The sequence below is a fragment of the Antedon bifida genome, chromosome 1, assembly GCF_963402885.1.
Source record: "Antedon bifida chromosome 1, ecAntBifi1.1, whole genome shotgun sequence".
Taxonomy (NCBI): Eukaryota; Metazoa; Echinodermata; class Crinoidea; order Comatulida; family Antedonidae; genus Antedon; species Antedon bifida.
Window position 1 is genome coordinate 29,592,015 of NC_136226.1, and position 16,596 is coordinate 29,608,610.

The 16,596-nt window shown below is 32.4% G+C and overlaps 2 protein-coding genes across 2 annotated transcripts in view; one reads left to right on the top strand and one right to left on the bottom strand.

The window, feature by feature from the left end:
• Window positions 1-1,852: 1,852 nt before the first annotated feature.
• Window positions 1,853-7,781, bottom strand: LOC144848903 (cathepsin L-like peptidase). The gene is made up of 7 exons (XM_078705858.1): window positions 7,633-7,781; window positions 6,979-7,222; window positions 5,017-5,169; window positions 4,533-4,757; window positions 3,654-3,819; window positions 3,336-3,447; window positions 1,853-2,585 (listed from the first exon to the last, which is right to left on the bottom strand). Exons 2-7 carry the CDS (start codon window positions 7,219-7,221, stop codon window positions 2,486-2,488), a joined length of 999 nt encoding a protein of 332 aa, XP_078561984.1. The 5' UTR covers window position 7,222; window positions 7,633-7,781; the 3' UTR covers window positions 1,853-2,485.
• A 2,850-nt stretch (window positions 7,782-10,631) lies between these two features.
• Window positions 10,632-16,596, top strand: part of LOC144848943 (colorectal mutant cancer protein-like) — an 85,412-nt gene continuing 79,447 nt past the window's right edge. Inside the window, exon 1 of the mRNA XM_078705895.1 lies at window positions 10,632-10,926. Coding sequence (XP_078562021.1) covers window positions 10,763-10,926 — 164 coding nt within the window. The 5' untranslated portion in view covers window positions 10,632-10,762. The remainder of the gene's footprint in view (window positions 10,927-16,596) is intronic.

The following is a 16,596-nucleotide window of genomic DNA, read 5'->3' on the forward strand; positions in this document are numbered from 1 at the left end:
GTGATGTGACCATATATGGACACGATGATGTCATATCAATTCAATTCATTTATTTTCCAGAAGACATATAAAACATATAATACAATAAAAAATACAAACACAAGAAAACTAACACCAGTCTGGCGGATTGTAGAAAAGTGACAAGTCACTATGTGAGTACTCTCCATATTTGGGAATATCACTACCATTTTTCAGCAAATCACATTTTTTTTTTGTCAAACTAGTTTGATAGTGTAGACAGAGCTTTAAACATTATCTCTCTTAAATTTATTCCCGACATTCACCTAAAGTTGCCTCCAATCCAATTTAGTTTATGTAAATATTGTATGTAGAATTTTAATGTTATTGTTGGATTTCATGTTGATAAAAAAAAGTTTCAAAGCGCCATTTGCAATTAGGAGTGTTGTAATTTGTTTTACCTCCCAGTGGTTTGGCGATAATCGTTTGAATTGAATGTTAGCTAGATAAAGGGCTTGTTTTAATTAGCTTGTTGATAGTTCAAATGCTCAAATTTTAACATTTTTTAACATTTTGCAAATGTTTTGTAATTAAATATGTGTATACTTTTAATGAACAAACTAATGAACAAAACGCCCTTTGGTTTTGTTTAAAATTTGAATTTCAGTTCTTTAAGTTTGACATGATTGCGATCTAACGTAATAAATAATACAAAATTAAATTGTACAGAACACTCTGTGACATGAAAAATTGTAATTAAAGATGTGGACATTTTAATAATAATGTGAGATAAAGCAAGTGTGCTATGTGGTATTATATAGAGAATTAGCCTATGTAAGTATGTTATATAATGCCAGTATCCTTTCATTTAAGATTCCTCAATATCCATTACAGTCAAATCTCCCAAAATTGGCAATCAACATCCCTGGTTTTTCCAGAAATTCCAGTTTTCAAAAACCATTTTAAAGTTTAACTAAATATATAAACTTTTATTTCGCAAATTCAATGCATATAACAATCATATGAAGTTAATGGAGACCTTTTGAAATTCTAGACTTTTGGGAGAGATGACTCGATAATGGTATTAATCAATGCAAGTAAAATATATGTAATGCTTTTTTTATGCAATATTATAGTTTAGTGTCACTTTGTATTAATGAATATTCATTAGCCATTTTTGCATAAATGTAATAAGCATTGAATGATTTGAAAGAAAAAGTTTGGTTGAACATTACTTGTATTGTTGTTGTATTCTTCTATTGTTTTCAATTCAAACTGTAAAACATGTGGGTGGTAGGGGAAGGTGTGGAAGTATGGGGGATAGGATGATAGTAAAGAGCTCCAAGAGAATGTGTCCATTAACACTAAATATTAGTGTCATACATTTCACATATATAGTGCATGACATCACATCAGCGTCACTGACAGATAATAGTCCTGTGTTCATTCTGAATGTAGGGTAATTAGCTGTTAGTAGCTCATTGTACTACGCCTCAGCATTATGTGGTATGGTGGCCAGTTCCTTTACACGCCGCCGTATCCTCCCTAGTATTTTCAACCAGGTACTCATTTACAGCTGAGTAGACTGAGAGTTGTCGGGAATTGAACCCAGGTCCTAACCACTCAGCTACCCAACTCCATATGTTATGTTATATTGCCTCACACGATTGCATCATCCATTTCTTTACTTTTAAAGAGTTCACGATTATCTTGTTAACCATAAGCAGTATTCAGTCTAGACTTTCCCCAAGTCTCTAGTTATATAGTATACCAGTTGGTATTTCAGTTTTTGTCTGTCCAGCTCAAGTTTTAAACATATGAAACGCCATGTGTGCCAAAATGTTTATCTTTTAACTAGTCATTTACAAGTGTAATCAATACAAAGACATCAAAGTACATTTATACATTTTTATTGAACCTTCTAAAAAATACCTGCATTGAAAAAGTGACGAGGCACAACATACTACAAATAATACTAGATAAGAATAAATAATAGAAAGTATCAGATGTATTAGTCCAAAAAGAATGCAACTTTACTATTCTCTATGGTGGACAACACATATATCCTTAAGCTCTGTCTACACTATCAAACTAGTTTGACAGCAAAAGTGTGATGTGCCAAATATGATAGTGATATGGCCAAATATGGTAGTGACATCATCATGTCCATTTTTTTGTCACATAAAGTTTGATAGTGTAGACAGAGCTTTATAAGACAATAACAACTGTATTTACGAAGGTTTTACCCAAATGTTCAAAAAGTTTATATTGCATTTAGTATAATAATAGTAACAGTATAAAAGTACATTTTCGAAAATTATTTTAAACACTAAATATTGTATACGTCACAAAAACAAACTGGTCACCTTACTAAAGAAAATAGATGTGGTTGTACATTGTATTGATTAATAAGTTTATTGTCATTTCAAACTATAATGAATATTATATAACTGGAATTTTTACACAGCTGAAATGTCCAGAGGTAATGATTTATTGTGTGTAAAAGTTATGTCAAAGAATTTTAAATTTATACTAGAGGGTAGCTAGCAGAAGTAGCAATTCCACATTGGTTGTTTTTGTTACGCGACATCATAATGTATCCTTCTTGTCCCCATGTTGTTCCCCAGCTGCAAGAAAAAAAGAAATATAATTGTTTACAATAATTGCAATTAATAATTAGGTTAATAATTAGGTTAATAACCCTGGGTAATAAGGATCCAGATCACCATAGTAGGTTGAATTTCCAATGGATTCAAATTCGTTAATTATTATTTTTTCTATGTATTTTGTTTCAGCTCACTTTATGCATTAGTTCATTTAACCAAGGCAATCTAACGAACAACGCTGAGCTCGCCTTGCCAAAATATGAACTCATAACAGTCCTTTGATCTTATGCCTGGCTGCGACAAATACCAACAGTACTGTACTATCTAAATATTCTCCGAGGTACATGGTGTCTGTTAATAAAGCGCGTGGAAGTCGCAGTCACAGATAAACCCTTTGATCATCCCGTGTCTGTTAACCAAACATTTGAGAAAGCAAATTGGCCAATCGAAAATAAGTTAACAAGTTAAGGGAGCGTGGAAGTGATCGTGTCACAGCCACAGGTAAACACTTTGATCTTCGAAGCTCAGCATCCTGTCGTTAGATTGCGTTAATTTAACTCACAGACTGAAACAATGACCACTATTTAACCCTTGCATAAATTCTATGAATAAAGCTTGGTTCCCCCGAGGACGCAACACATGGACGTAAACGCAACGCAAGCGTGTTGGCCATTGACAAGCGACAGTTCGAAAAATCCATCACTCGTGATTGGTCAACTCACTTACATTGCGTCCTAGTGGGAACCAAGCTTAAGGCAGCATGACCCTTACCTGTTCTTAACCAACCAGTAATCTGAACCAGATGCACTATCTGTGCCATATCCAACAACAAGGACACCATGATCTAACATAGTTGTGCTGCATGCAGTTTCATCATATACACCTGAAATTAATATTTATATACATCTTAATATAATTCCTTAATATTATAATAAAATATATTTACGAAAAGAAGATCAGTTTATCTGAAATTGATCACAAAAATAGAAGAATAATTCAAATTAGCTCCAGCCAAAAAAATGGCATAAAAATGTAGTTACCTGCATTTTATACACAAAAAAAATTTTTTAATGGTAACATTGCACTTACCACTTTCATACAGTTGGAAAGACTCATGGCTGGCATCAATAGCAACAGAGATTGGTCCAACAGTTGCTGAAGCCTTCTTGAGGGCATCTTCATCTCCAGATGTTACGTCGGTGAATCCTTTACATTCAGCAGCATCACCACTTTTAGTGAATTTACATGTTTCATCCTGAAGTAGAGGATCAAATATTTTATTTCATGAAAAGACAAGATAATTAATGAAGACATTTTGAAACTAGCTGGGCTACCACCAATGGAAGACTTGCTAAAACAAGTGTGGAAATTAGCTGGGCTACCACCAATGGAAAATTGCTAATACTGGTAAACCCTGGCTGAACATGTCATATTATATTAAATAGGAAGTAAACATTAGCACTGTCACCAGAATTGCTACCCATTACTGTATTATTACACAGGTTCAAGTATGTAGCCAATGATACGCACTGAAATGAGTCACGTGTGCGCTCTTTATTTTTTCACTATCATGCACTGGAGTGCAAAAAGTGCGCAACAATAAAGCATAACAGCACTCTGCATGTAAATCTTATGGCAGATTACGGATTACGCTAGGCGCTACACAATATACGAGTACGAACCATCATCTGCACCGCAGCCCCATTTATTTTTCTAGGCTAGGCGGTGATTTGATCGAGCACAGTGGTGCTTGCCGTGGTAGCCTAAGCTAGGCCTAGGTGTATTAACCCAAAAAGAAGGCAAGTTCATAGACCCATGTTATAAAACAAATTAGTGGAGATGCATCGCACTCTCAGGTATTCACAATATGTCGTGTATGTCGCACCATTGTAAATACCCTCAAGTGTGCCACAACTCCACTAACGCACTCTGACTTGTGCATTATTTGTATACTGCAAAAACTCTTACCTCAGCATCATATGGGTAAGAGGCTTCAGAGTCAATACCGCCGTTATCTTTTACATATTGGAACGCTTGATCCATGTATCCACCCTCACAGCCAGCATTTCCTTCAGATGAGGAACAGTCAACCAGATTTTGTTCACTGAGGCTTACAAGTTTGCCAGTTTTCTTGAAGGTTTGACCCTCAAGGGATCCAGTAGAACTAAAGGCCCAGCAAGAACCACATTGGCCCTGAAAATACATCAATAAGAATAATTTGTAGTTAATATTTAATTATTGATCCTGAGGACAATCAACGTATATTGATTGAAACGTCGAGTAACTCATCAGTTATTCTTAAAACTATACAGTATAATACGTGGTGTACCGCAAACTTATCAACATTTGATATCGCCATACATATATGATCCACTTATATTTTTGATACACTTAAAACTTATAAATGCGATTATAATCGTACACATATTGAATACATATTTTGTAACCTTACCTGATTTTTTACTGGTGTTACATAACCCTGGTCTCTCCAATCAACTTTGTCTGGCATTTCCAAAAAGATAGAGGCCATGAAAGTGGAAGCGGCACCTTTTGTTTTATTACTGGCTTTAAAACCATTCATTATTCCAACAAATTCTCTATTTCTCTGGAAAAAAAAATACATATTAATAACATTTAATTTGCTGGTGTCTATCAAGTCTTTTTTGTTGGGAAAATCATTATCTGTCCATTCAGTGTTCTCCAGAAGCAGATTTTGCCAGCAAGATTTGCCTCCAAAAATTGGCTCCAACCAGGATTAAAAATTGTGCAAGAAAAAAAACACTTATCTAGTAAAGTTGTAGGAGTATTTCCTACATCAAAAAATCATATAAAATATACCATTTTAATTAAAAATTTATTTTTTATAAATTTAATTCCCAGGTAAATAAAATTTCCGAATTTCACTTTGTATATAATTTATATTAATTTAAATTTTCAATTTTTAAAACGTGTAATCTATATTTGATTTGAATGAACTTTTTCTGCTCAAAATATCTTTAGAAATAAGTTATATTTTAAATGTGTAATTCATTTTTAACTTATTAAAGACTGTGTTTTTTTTTTCAATTTGTTCATGTTAACTGTTTTTCACAGGACCCAAGTGGAAATAAGGAAACTTTTCCTGTGGCTATCCTTGTAATCAAGGTCTGTTTCTTTGTGCAAATGTTTTTTTCTATTTAAATTTTATTTTGATATTCATGTACCAGTATTTATTTTAATTGACCTTGATTGGTTAATTAAAGAAACCCAAGGGTTTTAGATAAGAGAGATAGAGAGAGGAAAGAATAATCAAAAATATTTACAAAAGTTTAGCCCACTTTATATTTTAAGTTCCTGTTTAAATGTTCTATTGTCTATACACGTCACGTTCTGTTCCGTGTCATTACGTTATTGAATCTTTTGTCTTGTATTTGGAATACCAAATATAGAATGAATTCAAAGCCAAAACAAACTTAATTTGAATTCAATGTATTTCGATGAGTCACTCTCAAATGTAACAATAAATGATGAATTTGTTTAAAATCAACATACATGAATTTTCTAAATGATCATAAATTATATTTATTCTTACATTAACATAAACCAGCATATTATACTAGCAGTTATTATTATAGCAGTTATTGCCAGCCTTGCAACAAGTAAGTGATTTAACCTTGATGTCATGTGACCCAGTGAACAATCTGGTCACATGATTGTTGGAGTAGGTATTGTTTTTTTGTGGTAGGTTAGGATTTCCTCCAAGGTTTAGTGTCATGTGACACACTGATTATAGTTATTTTATAGTTATATAACAAAGTATAAAGACTGCAATGACAAATATTTATATAATAGCATACTATTACTATAGATCAATAAATATATACTGATATTTATCTTATCTGGTCTCAAGTGAATCGCAATACAGCTGTGTCATGTAACAGACTGGTATTATTATTACATGTTGGGGTTTTTTTTGTTGTAGTTATATAAACTATAAACTATAACTATAAAGATTTGTAATGAAATATCCATTTATATAACAGCATAAATCAATAAATTTATCATCATCATATTTATCTTATCTTGTCTGTCAGGTAACACTTATGCACAATCGTAACACAAACAATTCTAAGCTCATTATAGTCATATGTTAATATTGTACAATTGAATAATCTGTAGTTGTTGATTAAAATATTTACAATGGTACTCCAAGATAAGGCTTTGATTAGGATTTTAAAAGTGACACCATATGGTGTAAAATTACACAAAAACCTTCGGAACACCTCTGTGAGTTATTAATTAAAAGTTTTATTTGTTTTGTTTAGGTTGAATGTTTTTCATCAAAAGATTAAGCCTGGCTGGCTTTAGAACCGTACTAAGATACTCATATTTATTGTTAAAAAACGTAGTACAAAAATTATTATCATCAACTCACCATATCAGCGTATTCGTTCATGCCTAGTTTATAAGAGTGTTTCTTCATGTCGTATTCAAGATTGTGCTTTGCAACTTTTTTCAAATTCTCTTCCCAAATTAATCGTCTGACTTGTTCTTCACCCTTTTCATACGCCTTCTTGTGCGTGTTCTTCCACATTTCCCAATCATCATCAAGGTCCAAAATGAATGGGCTTGCAAGCGTGGCAACAATAGCCAATGATAATACTACGAAACGCAACATTCTGTTTGAAAAAAAAGATAAAAGAATCAATTAAAAAACTGATCATTTTTAGGCGTTTAGGTTTCTTCTTCTACTACAATGTTCCAAACAAATACTCAACGTCATTCAATTTGTTTTGTGCTTCCGAAATTCTTATTTTTATTCTCTATTTTTATTACTTATTACGGTAAACCTTAAAATCTAGGCCTAGGCTAGTCCTATGGTGGTATATGCTTTAAAAACAGTAAACAAAAAAGATGCATGGATCTGTTTTGTTATCAACATCGAGGCTGTACGTACGTGTCCTCCAGCCTGCTGCTGCTGATCTGAGACTGAGATGAGAAACTGCAGCTGGTCAAAAGAAAAGTAGACGCTAGGCCTAGACTAGGCCTAGATAGAATATTTAAATAAAACAATTATTTTTTTACTTACTTAATATTAAGTACAAGGTGAAAGACAACCGGTGACAAGAATTTGTAGTACAGTTTAAAACTTTAAAACGTGTGGGCCGTACTTTTATACTGTTGTTACTGCGTGGTGCGGTAAGTGTAAAGTCGCGAACAATGAACTTCCTGGTGGTATCCACGGTGTGCGTCTCGTGACTTTACAGTCATGTGATTTGTACTCATGAATATGGATGTGATTACGTCATAATATACCGAATGATGAAATAGTTTTTAATAATAACAGCGAGAATGCATGCGATATTACGGCCTATATATTATGTAAGATAAGGAACAATAATTTTCAAATTGATTTCCTTATATTATATACATTATTTTGGAATTTATGTTTAATCGTAATTATTTCTCAAATAGTATATAGGCCTAATGGATTTTGTTACGGTATAAGTAGTATTATAGTGGTCAGTACCTTGGGTACTCCAGTTTGTCGTGTCTAAAAAAAAACCCTTCGTGACTTCAATTTCTATTTTATTTTGAACGTCCTACAAAAGCCAGGGAGTTCATTTTTACTAGGTCTAACTGTCTTTAACTTTATCTTTACCCATGCTATAATATTTACAACGGACGGTATTTTCTGACAATTTTGTTTATATTTTTTAATGATCGATCGATGTTAATCTTATACTCATGTGCTACCTGCCCCCTTCTTTTTTTAATGACTATATTTGATTGTTTAGCATTTGTTTTCTTTTTTAATGTCATGTGACAAGCAAAAGTCAAATTTTGAAGTTCATAAAATCAAATGAATGGCCGGACAGGGTTACCGCACTATTCAATTATTAAAAAGGATAGGATCAACAGTGATTCAGCGAATTGTTCTAGTAGCCATGAGGATCGGAAAGGTATGCCACTACTGAAATATTGAAAAGAATATACTAATCTCTCCTGGTGGACACAGTGAGCCATAAAAGAAGTTTCGGTTAGCGTCCAGGACGGTGACACAGACATATATTTTTCTTACGGATGGTTTAATGTGTCACGTGGGGTCGAAAGCTAACAATCAACGGAAACCATTGTATAACTGTCTCATGAGTAAGTTGCAAATAAATTGGCCCATCATCTGAATAATAACGGTTCCAAAAGGTACTTTTTTTTCATTAACTTAAAATATTTAAAAAACATATGTATACAGAATAAAAACATGTTTAGGCCCTATGGTTCTGTTTTTTAGATCAATAGATTAAAAAAACATTGCATAAAAAGATATTAAAACTTACTAATAAAACTCTCAAAATCACAATATAAAGAAAAACAATGTTTACAATTTTCGACAATTTTGTCCTTACGTTAAACCATTCATGAATACACGTAGGTGTGCTCTACAACTTACGAGTAAAGCGAAAAAAATTTCAAAAATGAATTCCAATATTGTTTCATAATTTGATTCTTTATATATATGATTATGAACAACTGTCCTCCTACTACAACAATGTGAATAAAATCTAAATTGTTGCGATTCTATCATTGGTAATTAATACTAGTAGATGATGGGCAGAGAATCACAGTTTGAAAATGTTTAAAATAGAAACAAATTTAAAATATTTTTTTTTTTTTTGGATTTTACTTTTATGTTGAACCAAAGAAACGATAAGGAAAGATTACCTTCGTGACGTTTCGTTGCCAATCTGTAAACTGCTTCAGACTATTATTTGGAACCAGATGAATTTATTCAAAATTTAAAATAAGCTTTGAATTAAAACACTAAACATTGCCGACAATCATTTCTTTATAATTCTATTCACATATTTATTAGTTAAACGCTTTTTTGTTTTCATTATATATTTGTATATTGTATGTAAATGAAATGTAAACCAACCAACCAAATTTAATTTGTACCTCGTTGTAAAAATGACAATAAAAACTATAATCGTATCGTACACTATCAAACCTTCTGTGACAAAAAAATGTGATGTGCCCATATTTGAACATAATGACGTCATATCACACCATATTTGGGCACATCACACTTTTTTTGTCAAACTAGTTTGACAGTGTAGACAGAGCTTTCAAGAAAACACGGACGGTAATGAATAGAGGGTACTCGGACATTTTGCCGAATGCCACTTCGTCGACAGATATTTATCCGGTTGACATTTTGCAGACCGGGAATAGAGAACGGTTTGTTCTACTATAACATTATTCTGAGTTTAGTTGGTAATTAAAATCCACGTTTGCGTACAAGAGAGATAGAGAGAGATTTTGTGTTTTGCCTACTTAATTCCAACTAAGAACCTGAGTCGTCACATCAGTGGGAAGTTTTTGCACCAGTGTATATATAGAGGGCAGCATATTATTAAATACGCCTGTCTTGTTTCATTTTGAACTGAATGTTAGTATTTTTTATTCGATTTAAACATTCATCACTAGGTTTTACGCCTTACATATAACGATAGTTTCAATATATAAACAAATTTATTGGCCAACTAAAAAAACTATTTTTTGATCAGGGAGATGTAATAATAAAAAACTGGTTTTATAAACCGACTGTGTTTTTCATGCTGATTAGATATTGTATTTCAGTTTTATTGCTACTTTGTTCTTGTAATTATTTAGATGGAAGCTGGTTGATTTTTGAATTATTCTAAATAAGTCATCATAATAATACACTGCATTGTACTATACTCAACACGGCTCAGACTACTAAAGAAAACTTTGAAAGTAAGATTTAATATCTTTGAAACTATATAGCGCCACCAACTAACCTTTTAGACTCTTCGAAACTCACAATAGTAATGCATAATACTAAAATTACAATTAAATGATTTTATATTTATTAAAAACTTGTATTCAAATAGTTAATACGTTTTTTTAGTAATTTTATTAGATACAATTATAATAAATGTAATTATATTTAGGAATACAGAGGACCAAAAATGTAAATTTGATCTTATTCCCCTAAAAATAATAATCGACGATGCGAACTGCTCTATGACCTACATGTGCAATGCTTCCATTCAAGCGTGGCGAAACGGCAATACAGATGTTTTTGGTACATTCTCTACAGGCAAAATAACAGAATAAATAGCATTTCTAGAGTTAGATGACAGTGTTCTTTCAATTAGATTCTAGTTTACAAAAGTATGCATATTTAGAAAATCATGGATAGCGCTGACGAAGGCGCAAAAATGTCTGTTGCCAATGCTAACTGTTCGTCTGACAGTTCTTGTTCGGACGATTCGGATTCTACCAGTACCGCAGACGAAGAACGATTGAGGCGTTTGTTCGATACCTGTGACAGTGATGGTGATGGGTTTATTGATGGGTAAGCATGTACCTGTTATGGTAATTCAATTAAATCACGATTTATCTATACCTATGCCTTATTTCTTCTTACATAAATTGGTTACATCATCACCCATCCTGTTATTTCTATGCTTTTTCAAAATTTGTTTGTATATGAAATATAATAAAAAATATTGTGGATCTAAAATAAATTTGAGATACGATCCTGTACTTAAATTTAGGCTACTTTATAGCTAGGCCTACTACTAGGGCATTATGATTGATACTATGTTTGAGCAAATCTTAAAGATACGTCGTTTTAAAATACTGTATGTAGTCCGTACCATACTTCAAAATGTGTTTTTTCACGGGCCATCCAATGATAACATTTTATTTTTAAATGTTATTTTATATTTTGAATATGATATGTATCAGAAAAAAGAAGGTATTCCATTAATAAAATATTTAACCAGCTTTTCTTCACCATAAAAACTGCAGGATCCAAAGTAGAGAAATCCCATCGTACTGGCATGGTGCGTCCAAATGCACTTAGTTAATAAAGTGGGAATTAAATGCAACACTGTGAATTAAAGTGACCCAGCATCCAGAAAGTTAGACCTCCACATTGTTTAACGAAATACTTTTACTACTGTATGAGAACTAACAAGATACCACTGGTTGATTGGCATATCTGAAGTGTCAATCATCTTTAAACATGGACAACTCAGAATCTACTACAGTACTAATTGCGGACTATTCCTGATTCATACTGTGTGTACTCTAGTGTTATATAGTATGTACAGTATTAAATATTATTCTTAACTGGGTAGCCTCTTCAGTCAAAGACTGTTCTCCCAGAGTTCCCTGTGTATACTGTAGTACTATGATTAAGTTTGTGACAGTGGCTGTGTGTGAACTACAGTAGTACACTGGAGTAACCCCTCCTAAACTGTATACATAAAGTATATTGAAACTAAACGTAAATGGCTATCAACTACAGTACTGCTGATTCTACTGTACTAAATACAGTATATATGACAACATATAATTTTTATATTAAGTTTTATTTTTTGATTCATAATGATTGAATCGGTAAATTATTATTAATATAATATATAATTAATTTTGAAATATTGTTTCTTTGTCACTCATCTTTTTTCCTTTCCTTCTGTTCTCCTTCAAAACACTGTAATCTCCTTATTTTAATATTCCACATCATATTATGATGATCATCATCTTATAATCGTTTATGAGTGATTGTTGTTAAATCCTGGAGACTGTTTGTCGGTGTGAGAGTGATGATTTATGAATTAATGTCCAATTGCACCAGCATTTATGTTGTTGTCAGTATGGTACTATATCAATAAAACGAATGCAAATTGATATTGCTGTACTGACGCAGGCAATTAATACGGTAAGCCTATCCTCGGGTTTGAAATGACCGTTAACTCGGAATACACTCGCGGTAACCAATGTTTAATCATTCTACATGTACAGTATAAAAATGTTGTAGGTTAAACTCACTATTTTGTAATTGTAATTAAAATTATTGTATGCATACTGTAGTAAAGATACCAAATGATATTGTTAGTACAAATAAAGTATACAAATACAGAAGAATTCTTTAGTCTTATTAAGGAAGGGGACACCTTCAAGACCAACAAGTGTCTCCTTCAGTACTATAATGGGTGTCACCTGAATAGGGATATAGTAGGCTGTAGTTTTAAAACTTACTCTACTCCCCTTTTTTGTTTCAAAGGAAATTATTGCGTTAAAAGAGGTGTCCCAAGGTGGAGAGGGGGGGCGGGAGGGTGGTCTCTATTTAGAGTAACTGTATATGTACTTTTTGGGTTGTTCCATTTACATCTACTGTACTGTACTGGTAAAAACCAACTCATCCCCATTACAGTAAGGCTGAGTGTCAAACAAACATTTATTTTGCATTTTTTAAACTGTTAGTGTTACAGTATAATACAGTAAGTACAGTACAGTAGTAAGATACCTTTATATCAGTAGTAGTAGTACTACTGTACTGTAAGTAGTACTACTGTACTGTATATACTAAGGCAAATTACATTTTAGGTCACATTTTTAGTCGCGTGTAAACGCGACTCTACAGCTCACTATGTCGGTCGGTCGGTATATTAACTCAAATTTGCGCACGCGACTGCAGCCATGTATATGGCCTTGTTAAATGTTGTATGAATACATATACATACAAATATTTCTGTTTTTTAAATAATAAATCTTGTTAATGAAAATATAACCTTGAATGTCTGTTTACTCATCTGTAACGAGTGGTTGGTAGTAGCAATTGTACTGTTATTTTAGATGCGTTTGTTTCCATGTTTCATTGTGTTCAAATCTATTGTAGTCTAGACAAAAATAATTAGAAATTTTATATCTAAATTGAAATTTATAAATATTTGATACTTGTTTAGACAAAAAATAGGAAAATTGTGGCCAGTAAATTTAAACAAAGAACTATATTTGAACTCATCACTCAAAAAATGAGTAGATTTACAGCATTGAACAATATTATTTATCTGATCAGTATCTGTATGCCTCTCCTCTTTTAATAGTTTAGTTGTATTTTCCAAATTGTGCTTTAAAAGGCAAAAAAGTTATCGGTGTGCATCTACATGTACAATACACTACAGTAGATCAACCAACTCACAACAATCTAGTCCCACTACTGTATAACAGTAAGCCCACATCCCAAACCTCAAATTTCAGGGTTTTTTTTATAAAGGGGATGGGCTTAGTTTATGTGTAATGCTACAGTGTTGCTACTGATTGCAAAAATGCATTATACTATAGCATACAGTAGTATTTTTAATGAATAAAATTTGAAAAAATGTGTGACCCAAGGCTTAGTTTCGGTGTATCATAAGAAGTCGGTGTTTACGCATTCAACAAGGCTGCCTAATGAGTGATGTAGTTTTGCTATTGGCATTTATAACACAGTTTATTTCCTGTATAAACCTATTAAAAATCACTAGATTATTTATTAATACCTTGGATATTCAAATACTAAATTTAATGGCATGTTTTATAGTATACAGTAAGTTCATTCTACTAGTTTTAAGGAATTTATTTCTACTTTTTATATACAGTAATATGGGGTGTCTCTTGATTTATTGGCCATAGTGTTAAAATCATTTCACAGGTAGGCATGTCCCCTGAATTGGTGTTCCAAATAAGAGGTTCTACTGACAGTATTTGTTAAGCTCTGTCTACACTATTAAACTTTATGTGACAAAAAAATGTGATGTGCCTATATATGTCATATCACTACTATATTTAAGCATATCACTACCATATTTGGGTATAGCACACTTGTTTGTCACATAAAGTTTGGTAGTGTAGACAGGGCTTTACTGTATATGAAGGGATGGATAATGTCTTCCTTGACTTGATAGAGCTTGTCTTTTAAAGTGATGTTGATGCTTAAGCATAGGTGGTCCCATTGAATTGTAATGAGGGGATTTGATATGTTAATCCAAACTAAATAAGCCCTTTACAGTTTCACACAATTTATACCAACATTTAAAATAGTATCACACTGTTCTGAACAGTTACAAGAAAGGTTTTAAACTAGACAAACTTAAAAACAGAAAAGATTACAGTAGCCTTGCAAAGGATAGAAGATTCCTCTATTAGAGTGTAGTGTTCTTAATCTGGATTAAATAAATAGACAGTGGTGTCATGATTTTTAACTCAACATTTATTTAGCAAATAATAGAATAGAATTGGCAAATTTGTTAGATGGTTTGTTATAATGTAGAATTCTAAAGATATGGCCTTGGTAAGAATAACAGCAAGTTGTTCAGTTGTTGTCAACATTTGTACATTAGTGTGTAGTTTTTATATATAACCGAATGCTCATCTACTAAGTCAGTAAAGATAATACATATAATTAATTTCATAATATTTTATCACTCAAATTTATTACAGTACCTGTAGCTAGTTTTTGAGGTACAGAAATTGTCCTACAATACTGCTGACTGATAAAGTACTATAGTATTAGCTATGATAAAAACTTGGCGGAAAGAGAGAGAAATATACTGATGATACTTGGGTAGAATAAACTGAAGTAAAGTAATATATCTACACTCATGATCAGGACATGGTCAAATTGTTTCGGTAAATTTAATCAAAGTGTAGCTTTGTACAGTACAGTAAAGTTATCTACTGTACTGTACGGATACTTTTTTACTATTTGTACAACAATTTTGTTTGTAATGTACAGTATACTGTATAAGTTCCTTCAACTACAGTACTATATTAGTATTATGCAAAAAAAAGTCAGTAACAGATTACAGTATACAGGTACTGTAGTTTATACAGTACAGTATTTGATATTATTAATTTACAGACAGATTCCAATTGTCTTTTGGGGTAAATAGGTCTTGTTGAGGATGTAATAAAAGATTAAACTGATTGCTTTTATGCAGAACAAACAATGTAGTGAAAATATTTGACTGGTAAAACTACCTGTAATACTTGAACTTTGAATGTTGTCTATTACTGTATCACGTAAAGACAGGTAAGGACTACAAGTATTTACTTATGATGATATTGATTGATTGACAGGCAGTTGGCATTATCTTTTGCCAATTAAAACCACATTGTGAACCTCTATTTAAAGACTATAAATTATTTATCGGTGGGTTTTATTTAATATGTTTAGTGGAAAATCTGAAGTGTTTAACTTGTTACTGCAATGGAAATACTGTATATTAGTAGTACTAATTGTCTCTGTCTGTGTCTTTGTTTTCATTGTACAGTAATACAATTTCATATTGTAAAAAAGTACGTACAGTTAGAATAGTAATAGATTTGTTTTATCAAACAAAAAAATGTGATGTGCCCATAACATGTATATGGACATGATGATATCAATACCATCTTTGGGCATATCACTACCATATTTGGGCACGTTAAACTTTTTTTTTATCAAACTAGTTTGATAGTATAGTCAGAGCTTTAGAAATATCAAAATTGACTACGAAATATCAAAATGTAACGAGATAAAAACAGAAAACCACAATGGCCGCCAACTAAATTTGGTAGTAGCAAGAAAAGTTATTGTTTGCCTGTTGATTGTTGAAGCATTCTTTAACATCTGATCTATTTTCAGCAATGCCTAGAGGCTTTAGACAGCTTGAAATTCTTGAATTTGTAAGATGTTAGGAGAGCAGGTCAAGCACAACTGGACTTTATAGTGTCACATTTATTTAGAATCCTGTTCACATTGTATTGCCAGTGCCACAGAGAAGGTACATTTATTTAGGCCCCTGTTCACACTGTACTGCCACTGCCACAGAGAGGATAGCACATTTATTTAGGTCCATGTTCACATTGTACTGCCAGTGCCACAGAGAGCGTACCTCATTTATTTAGGCCCCTGTTCACATTGTACTGCCACTGCCACAGAGAGGGTAGCACATTATTTAGGCCCCTGTTCACATTGTACTGCCACTGCCACAGAGGGGGTAGTGCATTTATTTAGGCCCCTGTTCACATTGTACTGCCAGTGCCACAGAAGACAACAGTGTCAAGAAATAACAAATTTGAAGAAAGATTAGCATAACTATTGTAGAATCAATCAAAGTTTATAGTAGTTCAAAGAACCAGAAAATGATGAGAACAGAGAAAATTAATGAATTTATGTTTCGAATTTTGAGATGAAATAAAATTTTAATTT

Excerpts from the sequence above, each read along its gene's own strand:
- LOC144848903 (XM_078705858.1), bottom strand. The coding sequence starts at position 7,221 with ATGTTGCGTTTCGTAGTATTATCATTGGCTATTGTTGCCACGCTTGCA. Across the intron at positions 5,170-6,978 it reads TGAACGAATACGCTGATATG|AGAAATAGAGAATTTGTTGG; the intron begins GTGAGTTGATGA and ends TTTTTTTTCCAG. Across the intron at positions 3,820-4,532 it reads CTTACCCATATGATGCTGAG|GATGAAACATGTAAATTCAC; the intron begins GTAAGAGTTTTT and ends CCTCTACTTCAG.